General features: G+C 45.0%; 1 protein-coding gene across 2 annotated transcripts in view; it reads right to left on the bottom strand.

Annotated features, from left to right (window-relative positions):
• The window catches only part of ano8b (anoctamin 8b), a 41876-nt gene extending 25502 nt beyond the window's left edge, over window positions 1-16374 (bottom strand). The window contains exon 1 of one of the 2 annotated variants that reach the window (XM_082511436.1): window positions 15959-16374. In XM_082511436.1, the coding sequence (XP_082367562.1) occupies window positions 15959-16136 (178 nt within the window). In that variant the 5' untranslated portion in view covers window positions 16137-16374. Of the gene's footprint in view, window positions 1-13663; window positions 13682-15958 lie in introns of those variants that run through there. The other variant, XM_082511438.1, reaches the window with a different exon arrangement.
• Between the last annotated feature and the right edge of the window lie 118 nt (window positions 16375-16492).

Raw genomic sequence — 16492 nt, 5'->3', positions numbered from 1 at the left:
GATCATGAGTGAAAAATGACTGAATGAGTCCCCAAGCGCTGGCCAGCGGTTGCTGGAAGTTGATGGCAGTTGTAGTGAAAATGTTTGGTGAGGCTCGTCACAGAGGCCTACAGTAACCCCTGGCAACCACCTGCCTTCCCCAACCAGTTGGCCAAAACCTCCCAGTGACTGTTTTGCTGCATCGGTTTGAATGGAAGAGCCGGACTTTACAAACAGTTACTCTAAAAATGCACGTTTCCAAGTTTCACTACTGCTGGGATATTTCATGAGTATTTACAGAGAGACACGGAAAATTGGCTCCAAACTAAAGAAATCACAGATTATTGATGCAGCACCTTCTGTGCAACCGGCGCAACCTCCAGGAACCACACCCAACCGACACATCTTTACCTAGCAACTGGAGGTTGTATAATTTCCAATATGGCAGACAACTCTTGACCAATATGCACACGGTGTCATGTGACCCCAACATCCAGAGCTGCTGGGAGCCTACGACTGATAAAGCTGATTAATGTGGGAATATGAACCTAAACGAAGATGCTTTTACCTTGTGGTGCAAAGCTTTGAGTGGCAGAACTACAGAGGTCCTTAATGAGCATCCTTAGAAATCTCATTAAACTTTTACTGCAGCTTTCAGGTCCTATGATGAACCACAGGACATTTGATGACCGCACATTTCTCTTCACGAACTTTCAGCTCATCGCTTCAAACCACATTCCTGAAAATATGGTCACAGACGTCCCGAACAGAAATAAAATGTGTCGCTTTAAGTAACAACCAGGAACACATTTATGGTTTAGCAGTAATAGCTTCTGTGCTTCACACAGGAGGAAGTTCGGTGAAGCGTCGACTTATAAACAGGTTTCATTTAAACAGAAAGCATCAAAAGAAAGCACACACAATCAGCCTTCATCATCATAATAAACTATCTGTAACAATATTATGTAGTCTTTATCAAAGATTTTACACGTGAGAGATTCTGTCACCGTGAATCTGAATTATTTTCCTCAAAAATCACATCCTGAGAAAACAGCAGGTTTGGTGATTCGCTGCAGGTGATGAAATCTGTAAAATCAGCTTAATGAAAGTCTGCATTGAGCTTCTGAAGACTGGATGTTTTCGTCTATTCAACAGAGAGCCTGAGACAGACATAAAGTAATAAAGGCAGAGAGACAGACACAGCTCCCAGCAGACAGAGGAAGGACGGCAAAATATAAAACAGGCAGAAAATACTTGTACTGTCACATCTAGTGTGCAAATGACCCTGTTACAACGATTACATCAGTAAGTGGGACAGCGAGCCTAATCGGGTTCAAACACCCAACAGTTTCATTTATGTTCCTGACTTGTTGCCATCCTGTGTAGACGAGTCCACAAAAAGCCACAGAGGACCCAGAGCTGATCTGTAACCCCAACACAAAGACTGACAGCATTTTTACACCGAGTCGTCAAATCAAATCGTGGCGCCGAGACGTTTGGAATAAATAAAACATTCGATCATTTCGCCCGAGCACAAAATGATCCTGCGCGTCTCGAGGAAAGGGATAGAAACCAGATCCGTCCTGCTTCCTCCTGCTCCCAAACACTGACTCACTCCATCGCTGTGGCAGCGGCCACCTCTCTGTACCGCAAGGTACACGTACAGACACCGACATCGACTCTCGTACACCACGTCCTTCTGGCAGCTGCATACACAGATGTGTTTAGAGGATATGAAAGGCCCTCATCCCAAAGCAGCACAGCCTTCCTGCAGTCTCTCACTTTCTTTCCCCTCAGTCTGCTCTCTCTCCTCTTCATATCTTTTTGGCACCACCGTCTCTTTTCCTCCATCTAAATCTTCTCTTTCCAGCCCCTCAAGGCAGAATCTATCAATCCCTCCTTCCCGCCATGCTTCCGTTTTATCCGTTTCTCTCCTTCAGCTCTCCTGCCTCCTCTCTCAGTCGTCTCAAGAGATATTTGTCATCATTGTGTACACAGAGCTCTTAGGGCTGATGCCTTCACACAGGCAGTGTGCTCTACTCCAGGAGCCAATACTACGAGAGAGCTTGCCTTCGAAATTACCCTCACCCTAAACCTTCTTCATCACTGAAGGTACGCGAGGAAGATCACGCCGTTTTATTTAAAACACACAAACGCACCAGCTAAGGTTTCAAACAGCCAGGCCCAATGACAACGAGCCATCGTCTTTTTACAGCCGTTACCACAGGATGTTACTTTGGGATAAGTCCTACCATGCTCACAGTTAGAGCTGATGTAGCATTTTCAGCACCCATATTTAATCATTTAAAATCAGCTGATAGATTTTTTTCTTTCAGACACATCTCTTTCTTTTTAAGACCTTTTTTTACATTTTCGGCTTCCTTGGATAGAGGAGCAGTGAAAGCTAACGGGCTCCAGGTCAGACTTGAACGTGGCCCCCTGAGCTCCGCCCACAAACAGATTTTTCTGACATTGTTTTACGTGTAGCTATTTGTGAGTCCGTCCCTAGCTAGCACAACAATGCAGTTTAAAACTAAATCTGTTTTAATTCAAACAAGTCGTGGATCAATTCCTTTACGCTCTGCTGGTTGTTGCCAATGACTGTAAGGAACATGGATGACGCGGCTCCACCTCCTCCCATTTTGTATAAATGAAGCTAAAATATCCCGGATCTGGGAGACGCCTTCTTGAATTTGAAGCCAGGATCTGCGCAGTAGTAACCACGGGTGGAGCCGTGGTATGAAACTCCCACCCACAGACATTCGTCAGTACAACCCCCTCTTAACTTTTACGTAGCCTGGACATTTTCCTGCTGGTTGCACTACAACCAGAAGGAAAAAGACCCATTAAGACAGCGGTAGGCCGGTGCCGGTCCGTGAGTCGTTTGGTACCGGGCCGCAAGAGTTGAGGCTCAGCTGTGAAATGTCTGGTTTTCAGGGTTTTTATCGGTTTTCAGCGTTATTTTGTTATCGTTTTTATTGTTAACTCGGTTTTCCTGGGTCTTTTCACGTGTGTTATGAATAAATGTTCTTTTTTTCGGTACCGGTACTAGTTTTATTTTGTTGTATTTATCCGCGACACGTTAAAGGCCGGTCCATGAAAATATTGTCGGGCATAAACCGGTCCGTGGCGCAAAAAAGGTTGGAGACCGCTGCATTAAGACACAATAATTACAACAGCTAAGATTCATACTTTGAAATTCCCACATCTTAACATGTCGTCATTAAGTAAAGAGTAAAGAGGTTTTTTTAATTAATATCAGCATACCTGTTAAAACATGGTGCTTAGCTAAATTATCACTATATTTTAAACAGTCCCTGGTTGTTGCCATCGGGGGTCTGTAGAGCGCCCTCTCATGGATAAACCTCGCAACATCAATGCTCATAACATAGTTGAATGGTGTCTCTCCCATCGGTTCTTAATGCTGATAGCAATATATCAGCCAGTTTATGTATCTCCAACACCTGCACAAGTAAAAGGTTGTTGGTTCAATTCCAGCCACAGACACATCAAACAGAGAGCAGAGCTACTGACTGTGGCAAGGCAGCTTCATTCGTTTCTACTCGTAGTGACAGTGATAACGTGCTAGTGTTAGCAGCGTGTTTTTGCACCAAAGCATTTTCCAAATATGGGATAAATAAAATATCTAATGTTATCTTGACCCAGTGACACAGTCTCCTGATGCTGGATTAAAATTAGAATGACTGTGTTTCACTGACACCAAGGACATTCATATTTAATGCTGAATTACAGTTATTAGGACATCTAATTCAAAACTACAAGTATGAAATATTTAGCGTGAGAATATTCAGGAAAAAAACCCTCAGTGTTTATTTGCAATACTGTTGTTTTATTGAAAGCAATTTCCATAAAATGTTGTTGAAACTCGTGACAAATTGGTTCCAACAGAGACAGAAGTGCAGAGAGCTGTCCTGAGATAAAAGCACGTATCGATGACGTCGCTCGGATTAAGATTTCTGTGTTTGTTACACGTTTGTGACAAATGGGATAAAGACGCGAATGCCCGTGGATGTCAGAACTCTGGTTTCCTCATTAACAGACGCAGGGAGGATAACAGAGACTCATCCTTGGCTTCAAAATGACAATGATTGCTTATGGCACCGGAGCCGCCTGTGGCTGAGAGCCAAGAGGACGAGGCAAGAAAAGAGCCCCACCGCTCACATGGCAGAATAATCAAAGCATGGCGTCTCCCATCCCAGCGTCTTTCTACCCTTTACATCACTTTTTTCCCTGCACTTCAAACCTAGTCTCTCTAAATGTGACGCCTTTATTTCCAACTCTCTTTCTTCTGCCAAGTGGGCTGATCGCTGGTTCATTTCAGGTTAGCTGGTTAATTTAAATGAGCAACCGCAGCGAAAAAGCAGAGAAGCAGGGCCTCGGCTGTTGTTTACAATATAAAACTAGGGGCTGTGTGCATTCATCAGGTAATAATCATAAACAGAATCCCTCTTGTGCCCAGTCGGTGCAGAGCACGCCTTCAGACAACCACAGACTGGTTATCTAACTGCATGAACTGAACATTGTCAAGCAAGGATTACGAATCATGAATAACTGAGTGGTGATGATGAATATAGTGGACTGAATAGCAGCCTTTGTGAAGCAAACAAACCTCCTTGTTGAGCAGTGGACAACTGCCAGTGTGGAGGAAGGCTTTTCTGGGGGGCAAAAAGGCAACGCGGGCAAGCGGGCCTTTCTGAGCAGCAACGTTTTCACTTCAGTGACAGATTAGATGTAGTTCTGGCTACATTTGATCACAAAATAAACAATAAACTTGCTAAGAACTGACAACGTTGTTAGTTTCTGGCGAAGAGCTTGACGTGGAAGAAAAATATTCAGAGATGTTATTTGAGAAAACACATCGATTCGCTTCGTTTGGACACGTCACAAACGTCACGGATACGAGTTCTTGGTGTGTAAAAGCTAGGGGTGCAACCGTTGGATACAGTGCTTTCGGTTCGGTACGCATATGTATCGAACAATACAACATTTTTTTATTAATTTTATCAACTTTTCTTCTGACGATGCTGACTGTGTTGAGCGCTCAGTGGATCTGCGTTCGACTACTTCGCCTAGGCTGCACTGTCGAGCGCAGATCCACTGAGCGCAGCGCAAGCTAGCAAGACAGAAGCTAAGCTCGTTGCAACATGGCAAATTGAACCTCCCCCACCCTCATTCAGATCTGGCCTTTGGAACTATTTTGGTCTTCAGGTGAAGTATGACCCTGAAGGTAAGCGCGTCATGGACAAAAATAAAACATCATGTCGGATGTGCCACGCAATGCTCAATTACATTGTTGGGAACTAGCGCGTTAGCGCAGTTAGCTTGTTGACACCGTCCAGCCCCACGCACGGGGCGATCCGCGGTAGCTCGTTAACGGAGATTGGCCGTGTTGTGGCGTTAACGTCATTTCAAATTAACGCTGACAGCACTAGTGGGAACACAACGAGTATGACTGCACATTTACTCCGACATCATCCTAGTGCAAAAACAAGTGGAAGCAGACAAAAACAACAAGCAGCATGCTACAAACTTTACCCGAGTCATTTAGACAGCCGTTAGCACGTGATCCTCATTATGGGGACCTGATATGTTTAATGTGCTGCTGAGAATATAGCCCAGAAGAAGCGTATAGTAGAGCTTTTATTTTGAAAGAGCCATTTCTCTGTAATAAACTCTTTTCCAAAGATGAGGGATTCCTCAATCAGATTTTTTTTTATTACTTTGTGGTTTCAGCAACATTAAATTTAAAAACTGTACTTTTGAGTTAAAATATATATTTACAATTTTAATAAATGACAAATTAAAAAGGCATGAACATTTTTTTGTATCGAAAAAATATCGAACTGTGACACCAAAGAACCGAACCAAACCGTGAATTTTGTGTATCGTTGCACCTCTAGTAAAAGCCATCAGCTTATCTAAATGAGGTGCAAAGTGAAATCTGGACAAAGTCCTGCTGGTGATGGTTTCACGTAGGGCTGCTCAATTAATCGAATTTTAATCACGATTACGATCTGGGCTTTCAACGATCATTAAAAATGACTGAGCCGATTATTAGCCCCTCCCTCATTTATCCGCGACACCTTAAAGGCCGGTCCGTGAAAATATTGTCGGGCATAAACCGGTCCGTGGCGCAAAAAAGGTTGGAGACCGCTGGAGGGAAGCTCGGAAAGCTAAGCAGAAGTTATTTGGAGAGTGACTGCCGTTGGTTGAAAAGAGTTAAAAAAAAAAAAAAAACTTCAGTGGTGTTGCACACTATTTTATATTATTTTTTTTAAAGTCATTGTTAACCCTTTAAAGCCGGTCAGAGCAGCACGCTCCGTTTTGCGTAACTATTTTTAAATCCCTGTAGAACCTGAACCGTGTAAGCTAGCACAATAATTTGTTTTGCATATGAAACCGGAGGAGTTGTACTTACATCTGATGCCATCAGCTTGTCCTCGGTCACGGTTTCGTTCCACATATAGCTTTGCAAAAATTGCATAAAAAGCGCTTGCAGGAACAAAAACATAATATTCCAGAAACACGCTTTGCCGATCCTATCAGCTGTTCGTAACACTTCCCACAGTGAAATGATGCACCTGCTGTTTTCTTTGCAAATTTGCATCATAGGATTGTTTTTTGTTTTTCCTGCAGTATATAAAAATTGCTGTATCTCCAAAATAAAACTATGAAGACACTCAAAATAAATTTCCTGTGGTGGGAAACTATTTTTTGCAACTTTATTGTATTTAAAGTTTTGAGGGATAAACCTCTTAAATTTCTCCAAGTAGAAATATATGTAAACAAAACAAAAACGATTTTCAATTTTTTTTTGTAGTTTATTGCACTTTTTTGCAATTTATGTAATTACTATGCACTTAATGCATACATATTATTAAAATATGGGCTATAACAGTTGTATTGATGTATAGCAACTTGAAATGCTCCCACAAATGGCACTACAGCATGTAAAAAAAATATATATATATAAGCTCTGGTGGACTTGGTTCTATAGTAGGTCTTAAATGGTTAAATAAATATCGTCAAATAATCGTGATCTCAATTTCAGTGAAAATAATCGTGATTATCATTTTTGCCATAATCGAGCAGCCCTAGTTTCACGGAGAATCAACAACACGACCTTTTATTCAGAGATCGTGCAGAGTGTGGACAACTGAACAGCTGAGGCACGGAGAGAAAACAGACTCATGCATTTTTAAAAAGCTTTTAGTGCATTAGTGTCCAAAGTACACAAGCTCTGTTATCGTGAAAGGGACTGACTTTACTAAGCTTAGAGTTTAGCAGTCGTTTCAGTGGGACTGCGGTTGGACCGAGCTATTTGGGAAGGTTGATTGAATTGTTGTCAGATCCTCTGACGTCGTATTTGCAATGACTCAGAGGATCCAGCTCCTACCAGCATCCTGGGAGATCAGAAAACACTATTAATCATTTGATAATCAGATACTGTGGTGCAGTGAGAGATCCCAGTAAACACTGGGCAAACTGGGCGCTTTTATTCATGTCAGAAAGCATAAGGGGAGGATAATTAAATAATTTGGAGAAAAGGTACTACAGTCAGTCAGTCTGATGGAGCTCTGTCTGTACGATGGTACCATACTCTATTCCTGGACAGGAAAGCCGGAAAGGAGGCTCCAAGTCGGATCAATACCCCGGAGGAACCAGTGATTATTGGACATAACGACACCATTCCTCCCATGAGGATATCATTAATGACTTAGTCAGCTTTGATTTCTTCAGCTTTTTCAAAAGGAGGAAATGCAGCAAATCATCATAATTCATTTAGCCTGGCAGCGCGCGCAGAGAGAGAGAGATGTTGGGATGGTCGGTTACGCCACCGTGCACGCTACAAGAAGCTAACACAGTTTAAACAGATGTAGCTGAACTCATGGAAATGGTCGGCGTGAGGCCTAATTCAAAGTCGCAGCATCTTTGAGCTGGCGAATCCTCTTCTGTTAGAAGGAGGCCACACAGTCGCACTCAAAGACCTTAAAGCAAACGTTAGGCGCTCAGCTGCTTTGCCTGAATAAACAGTGATCAGGAGAAACGTGGAAACGGGAGATCACCCTCTCTCACAGCCACATACGGGTGTTATAGCAGTGGCAATGCAGATCCTGTCCCTCAGCGCGCTTTTCCACATCGAACGAGCTGGAGTAAAAGCTACCAGGAAGACAAAGGGCGCGTAGCCGCAGAGGACACGCTGAGTTTGTGTCCTTTTATATATATATATCGTGATGATGTAGACTCAAGAGTAAAGATAAGCAAGGAGAAAGAAGAAAACGGAGGAGGAAGAAACCTCTGCTGCATCACACCTGGAACTGTGTGTTCCTGTTCAGCTGTGGACTTTCACCACATTCAAGTTCACATTAAAGGCCCCGGCCAAGATCTGACTCACGTTTTTCAGATAAGGAACAAAGGACGCAAACAAAGAACGAGGAATGAAAATGACCTCGTTACACACTCTTCAACCCCACAAGCCCATCAGGCTGTACAGACTCACGCTACATGGCCGAGCTTCATCACATCTCACAGAACATCGTTTCAAACACGGGTGGAGGTCAGAAACCTTTAAAGACTTCAAATATATCAACTTGTATCGCAGGAAACAAACAGTAACACATAAATAAAGAATATTTCCATCCTGTTGAAGAATACAGCTGTGAGCGTATGGAGGCTTAAAAGACATATAATGGTTTCATTGCTGGTTGGAATCACCAGCCAGTTTGTTAGGTACATCTGTTCAAAGGCTCATATCATCAAATATCTAATGAGCGAGTCACGTTGCAGGAATTTGGGACATTCAGGGATGTAAACATGACCAAGACGGCCTGCCGAAGTCCAACCTGGTGACTCCGCCACAATGGAGGAGAAAGACGAACTATCCAATGAGCAGCAGTTCTCTGCCAAGAACAAAAGTGGAGCATTTTAAGAGGACATTCAAAGAAAAGCCCAGAGCGACGCTGTAATCTGTCATCTACAGCTCTGAGCTTTGTGCTCATATCAAAGCAAAAAAACATTGTTTTTTACACTCACACATGCAGCTGCTTCAGTTTGGAACAACAAACCCTGATTCTGATCCTCATTTGCACTAAACTAGCTCCGTGTCTCCCTTACACGAAACCAAATCATATACATGCACACGGAGCCGCGTCAGACAACCAGGGTGACAAGCACCTCGAAGAAAAACCAGACAAGCAATCACAGGGAGCTGTAACATTTCTGACAGTGCGTCAGACAGACGCTGTCTGCATTCAGGCTGCTTCAGAGGGGTGAAGGACACGAGCGCGAGGACTGATTGCACCTCGCTACCCACAAAAAAATCAAACTTAGTGGCTGAAACAAAACGAGTCACAGGAGGGTATTTACTGAGAACCGTGAGTGATAAATAGGACAAGAACCAACGTTACTGTGCTTTAAAACTGTCTCCGTGCTAACACTGACACGGATATGTCCGGTTATGAGCTTCAGGAGAAAGAGCATCCCTCCCTGGTGAGTCGTACACGACGCTCTGACGAACCTTTGGTCTTTGTGGACACTGCGGAGCAGCTAATGTAGAGCGGTTTCCTACGACTGCGACAGGAAACAGCATTCTTCACCATGGTCACTGGATTTCTCCTGGCTTTGCTTAGCAACTGATGAAAAAAGAAGGGAATCAAATCCAGGCCTAGTCAGTGCAGTCACACAGGATAAAGGGTGCGCTGACCCAACTCCTCTCAGTCCTCGTATTTCTGTTTTTTCCTTTCAGGAACGAGCTATCAGCCTGCACAGGACCGTGCTTTGATCATAGAGTGGAGCCTAAACCCGCTGATAAGGTTTCTGCATTGTGTCACTGCTTCCACACAAACAGGCGGACGGGCAACACCAGCAGCTCTGCGCGCCTCACGCGCATTAAGCTCTGGAGTGTGCATTATCGTTTTCTGCGTGCAGGAACGATAATCTTCATGGCTATAAATGGAGGAGTGTAAACTTCCAGAGGCCATGAATGGAGTTTTTCGAAGTCGATTGGCTAGAAGCAAAGAGGCATTATGGAGGATATGATTAAGCCATTAAAAACTTGAGAATGTAGGGCAAGTGAATCACTGCTGGCAAGACAGACGGTTTATCGCAGCTCTGGGAAATTATCTGTAACTTCCTAAAACATATCATCTAATGTTGCTGGATACACACAAACACCTACGCAGCAGGAAGCCTGATAACACAAGTTTGTGTGTTCTGGAGCATCTCTGCAGTTTAGAAAAAGCAACCAACAAGCAGGTAACAAGAAGGTGGGGGCGGGGCCACACTGACCAAGGGCGGGGCTACACTGACCAAGGGCGGGGCTACACTGACCAGGGGCGGGGCCACACTGACCAGGGGCGGGGCTACACTGACCACGTTCATCACAGCAGATCGCTCTCAGTTTGTTTTAGATTTTCTTTAGTTCATGTTTCAGTTCATATTACTGACTTTAGCTCATGGGCTGGTCCCAGTATGACCTACAGGGGGCTGGGCCAGTAAAACCAGCACACATATTTAAAGGACACCTCCGAAAGCCTGCGTTAGAAAAAAGAAACAGAAACAATCTGTTTTCTCAGGTCCATCATAAACTCATCCTGTCACGAAGGTCCAATAATGATGCTGTTCCTTTCATGCAGTGCAGAATCAGAGCAAAGGCGGCTGCGTCATCAGGCCAGTGCACTAAAGAGTTATAGCAACTTATCATTTAAGGTGCTTTTAAGTCGTTTTTCCGACTTTAGCTGTGAACGTGCGGCTATCAGGGAACGTTTTTGTGTTTCTGTGTGTGGAACAGTTTGAGTGTGGAGTTAAAACAATGTCCAAACATAAAGCACTTCAAAAAGAGGAAATCCACAGAAGAGGAAAAGTAAATGTCTCGGTTCAGTAAGTTGCTGCTTCGTTCTTATTCAGATTTTACAGTGAATGCTCCACAACTGGAGGTCATTGGCTTTAATGTGTGGAGTTATGAGTTGTTAAAATTAAATAATATGATAATAATTTGTATTTTAAGCAGTTTAATAGTCAGTGTTATTAGAAATATGTCTATTGCTGACAGATTATGGACGAGGATGGAATTAAATAAGTGTGCACTTCTTCCCAATGCTTTTGGATATGTAAACTGAGGATAGTTAGAGGGTATTTTGCTTTATCTTGTATAGTTTTTTTGCTAAATGACTTTCTGTATATTGTTTACATCAGGGGTGTCCAACTCCAGGCCTCGAGGGCCGGTGTGCTGCAGGGTTTAGACGTGTCCTTGATCTTTACCTAAATGACCTCCTCAAAGTGTCCTGAAGTTCTCCAGAGGCCTGGTGATGAACTAATCATCTGATTCAGGTGCGTTGACCCTAAAACCTGCAGGACACCGGCCCTCGAGGCCTGGAGTTGGACACCGCAGGTTTGCATGATCAGAATAAATTGAGAAAACAGATCTGTTCAGTGAACAGTCAGCATGGATAACTCGGTTCATCTCCTGATGCCAAATTTAAGACCTGTGCTCAGCTCAGCTCCTTTAACAATCTGGGGAAGCTCCCTTTGTTGGAACTCACAGGGATGCTTTGTAGTCTGACATTTTTCTGGCACACACAAAGATCCACTGTCCCCACAAACACACCACCACTGTCACCATCGACAGAAAATCATTGCAGCATTAACTGCAGTGTTTAATATCATCTGGTCGGCAGCTTGACTTCACAATTTGAAGGCAAGCTGCTCGTCTAAAGAGCGGGCCGTTTCATTTTATAGTCGCCAAAGCGATCAGTCAGCTGTGCGTGTGACGTGTCGGGGAAAGGCTGATAAAGCTACAGCAGCAAGGTCACCCCACACAGAGGCATTTTTCCTTGACTGCTAATGCAGCTAATGTGCAGCTCAGCGCTTACACCAGAAGGCGAGGAGAGAGGGAGGAACAGGAAATACATCTCTGCGGAGCGTGCGATGAATATCGGGGGACACAGGCGAGGAGGCAGATGCAAGAGAGACATTAAGTTCAGAGTCATTAGGCACAACACATGTGTCATTATATCATACTGCACGACATTCATCAGCCCTTTCATTACGAAGCCGTGGGAGGGCACAAAAGCAGAGGCTCGTCTGCCGCTGCTGTGAAAAGCAGCTCTTCTTTTAGGAAGTTCAGTGGGATGCTTTCCCCTCACGCTGCTGTATTTAAAGCAGCCTGTGTGACACTCAACCTGACTAAATCTGTCTGAGGCAAAGCTGAGGCATTCAACTCGCTGAAGAGGCGAGAGAGCCGGAGATACAGAGAGAGCGGCGCTCTGGCAAAGAGTGCACGGGTGACTGCTTAATGTTGTTCTCATGAGGACGAGGTCAGACAAGTTTACAGGGATAGAAATGAGTTGCAGAAAGAAGCAGGGGTCCAAGGATGGTTTCGGACTATCACCTGTGAACTTATTGTCAAATTTATTTAGATTTTACATCAGAGAAAGGATCACACAGGTTTTCCTGTGATCACAAAGTTACATTTATTTTTATTCCCAAGTTTTGGGCTAACTTATGAAGAACATCCACATCTACAATCCACTAACTGGTGTTTTGGGTCAAAAGAAGCTTTTAACAGCACCGTGAAAAAAGTGAACCGTTATCAGTGCAGGAATAACCTCAGCACATACGTGTCCTTAATCCTAAACCACAAATTGCATGGCCTAATTTCCATGACAAATCTTATCAACACTGGCCTCAGAGGGAACACAAACTAATTGCTGAGGCGTTAACGTTGGGTGTCTAATTAATCCTTGAGACGCGGGCTTTTGAGTTTTGAGGCTACAAAGGAGGATGGCTGCGAGGATCAAAGTCATTCCAGTCTGCTGCGGTGGGAGAGATTAGCAAAATACGGTGGAGGCACGGAGACAATCGAGCATCCGAGCCTTTCGGTTCCAGAGCACAACCAAGACCCCGGCTGCACGAAGAAGTCACCCTGCCCTTGTGCTTTGCTCGCTGACTGACACTGACACGTGCGAGGGCGTTATGTGATATCGTAGTAATCCCACTGAAGTCCCAGAGCCTCTTTTTCGTAACCCATGCAGGAGAACAGACACAGGAAGGAGTTACTGCTGCAGTAACTACTGACAGCGGGTTGTTGTTTTGATTTCGTAGTTTGTGACAGATGTGAGTGATTATGAGTTTCGTAAGCATGCATGTTGTTTATGCACCAAACTAAAGGAGAACGTTAGGACAAAAAATGTAGCTGGTTCCCTAAAAACACAGTGGCTACTGCAGGGGTGTCGAACTCCAGGCCTCGAGGGCCGGTGTCCTGCAGGGTTTAGATCTCACCCTGGGTCAGCACACCTGAATCACATGATTAGTTCATTACCAGGCCTCTGGAGACCTTCAAGACATGTTGAGGAGGTCATTTAAATCAGCTGTGATGGATCAAGGACACATGTAAAACCTGCAGGACAGTTGGACACCCCTGAGCTATTGGCCTCAAGGCTTTTCCCTTTGTGTATATAATTAACAAGTATTTATTATAAGTAAATGGGGCAGGTCACTCCAAAATCTTATAGTTATTTCAGCTTTTATATAAAAATAGGAGAACAAAATTGCAAATCTGCAGAAAAATACATAAAACTCTGCAGCAGTGTCTCTTTTCAGAAATCCTGAACCAGTTACTCAAAGAAAATACACAAACCTTCACGTAGGAACGAGTTTCTCTCACCTAACAGCTGATGGAAGCTGGCAGCAAGCTGAAATTTAAGCTCAGCTTAGGGCAGCAGCATTAATGTTTACATCGTGTCACACTGCCATGAGCGCGAGCCCCTCCTCACGGTTGAAAGCACCCTTGCTTCTGCACAGCGGTACAGTTCACATTCTCGAAGATAGCTCCATCATATTTAAGGGAAAGCAGACATCTCTGATAACTCCAACACTGGGAGCTCACAGCAGAAACAGTGTCGATAAACAGCAGCACAGCTCAGAGGAAAAACCCTGGATTTCGTGGTGAACTACCCCTTTAAGAACTGCTTCATGGAAACGTCACTGCATCATTTCATCATCGCTGCTATCGGTGAAACGGTCTTGATTCACTGAACGACTGCAGGTGTAATAGTAGAGCCAGATGTGCTGAAAATCCTTTCCCACTATTTGCATCTCTACATGCGTGTTTCTGTAATGCTGGGCGAAACTATTACACAAAAGCATCTGTTTTCATGTAGATTCCCACACTGTAGATGGTTTTGAAGTTTAACCATCCATTTATGATCTTATGCTTATTTAATTCAGGCAATGCGAGCTCGCTGGACAGGTCACCAATCGCTCGCTCGCGTCCTGAGATTCACCAGGCTGAACCCACGCTGACAGAATGTGCAAACAAAACAGGACAAACCTGGATTCAAACCCAGCACCTCCTTACTGTGAGGCAACAGTGCTAACCACCACACCACCTGCCACGCATGTTGATGTTTATTTCTACACATAATATTCTCGAGCACAGATGGGAACAATAAACATCTCACAGCCTAGTTCATGTCACAGAAACCTTTGGAAGCATTGGGCTATTATGTCTGCTGTTAAGTTACTGTCCCTGCACTGTGGGAAGCACGGGGACTTTCTATAAACTCATCTCTTCTTTCATTAAACTTAATAAACATATCGAGTCAAACAAAGCCAACATCTGAATAAAACTGGGATTCCTCTGATCTGACGATTAAAAACACAGTGTTAGATGTCTGATCAAGCATTCAATGCTTTCTGCACAGCTCTGCATACTTGACACTATTTAGATTTGTCCTACACATGTGTGTCTAGCCAGCCTTAAAGCCCTGGTTTCTTCTCTTTGTCCCGGCGCTGCCTCTAGCTAGTCGAGCCACCGTAAAGTTGAACTCATCTCCATTTCACTGGCCCTCCAACAGCCTGTAACCCATTCAAGGACCACTGGGTGCCACCCTCTCAACTGGATGACGGGCTGCTCTTCCATTCGGCAGCTGCCTGCTCAGGTTACCTCGACCAAGAGTGGAAAGAAGGTCTCATCTGCTGACAGCCCACTGCTCCACTGCATCACTCTGCAGCAGCACTCAGGAGGCACAGGCTGTCTCTGCACCCCGCATGCAGGAAAACAATCCTGCCTTGGCAGCTGAGGCTCCCTGTCCCAGCTAATATTGTGGTCTGATCCAAAAATAGCCTCACTTGTAAATCTTGCAAAGAGACAACTAAGATATGGGCTGTTCAAATCCACTGTCAGAGGCACGGAGTATTAACATGAAGCAGGCTGGTTCTGATTATCCTTTGTAAAGAAGAAGGAGGGAAAAGTCGATTTTATGATGTACTTTTTTCTTGCAGCCTCCAATACAAGAACAGCACCGGAGACCAAAATACAATGAAATGTGAGGAGGTGTGAACCGAGAAAAGGCAAACACTGCGAGCTCAAAGCAGATTAAACATGCACCTGTCCTCGAGTCTGTCCAATAGCATGGAAACTGACACTGAGGTGCACGACGCGGTGTGCAATAGTGCAGTCCACCTGCAATAGTTCGGAAATCCCGAGGAAAGTGATCTCGAAGGTAAACAACCTTAAACCAGAGGAGATGACTGACAAGAGAGAACCCCCTTCAATAAAAATAGGCTAACTATCAGCCAATCAAGGCCCGTGAGCTGCGTGTGAGGATAGTATGGACAACAACAGCTGCCCAGAGGGAACAAATGGGCTCATAACAGGAGGCAGGCTAATGGGCTAAACAGACAATAACCGACCAGAAGGTCACAACTCGGATGTGCCAAAGTGGCCATTTTTCCTGAACACCTATTATCACAGCAGTGAATTTTGGAAACAGCACGAAATGCCAGTCAGAGCCATCGTTTACAGGCCTGCTGCCTGACCAGCTGTTGATTTTGGGACGCCCTCGTGGAGACAAAAGAACCGTGCCACCGCGAGGTGCGCGACGGCAGTGCGCCTCTTGTCTCGTTTTCCAACAGCGTCGCCTTCACCTGTCCTTCCCCTCCGCCTCCTCTCACTCACCCAGCACGCCGGAGGAGGTCTGTGGCGGAGCCGAGCCTGGATCCGGCCTCTCTGCGTCTCCTTGCGGCGCTCGGTGTCGGTGCCGGGAACTCTCGGGGCCGTCCCCGGAGGTGGTCGCGCCACCGGCGGCCGCCCCGGCTGCAGCAGCGCCCGCCGCTGCCGTCCCCGTGTCGGGCATGCTCTCTATCAGCGAGGAGCGACTGAGGATAAAGGTATTCTCCGGGAAATCGTGCAGCGGTGTCGCATCTCAAGAGGAAGGCAAAGCATGGGTGTAGCGTGGGGGTCAGAGTGGGGGTTAAATGAGAATGAAAGTGAAGTGAAGGTTGTTAGCGTTGGCGCAGCGGCGGATCATCCTGGTGGTACTCTGGAGCAGGATGCGCGGTTAGATGGAGAGCGCTCCTCCAACCACTACAGGAGGAGGGACAAAGAGAGGGAGGGAGGGGTGGATGGAGGGGGCTGTGTGACACACATGCACCTTCACGGTCGCTGACTGATTGTTGTCTCAGATTACATTACCAAAAATGTTAAATGTAA

This window comes from Aulonocara stuartgranti (assembly GCF_965226115.1).
Source record: "Aulonocara stuartgranti genome assembly, chromosome: 17".
NCBI classification, from domain to species: Eukaryota; Metazoa; Chordata; class Actinopteri; order Cichliformes; family Cichlidae; genus Aulonocara; species Aulonocara stuartgranti.
The sequence above is the reverse complement of the archived record's forward strand: the minus strand, read 5'-3'. Positions and strand labels throughout refer to the sequence as shown.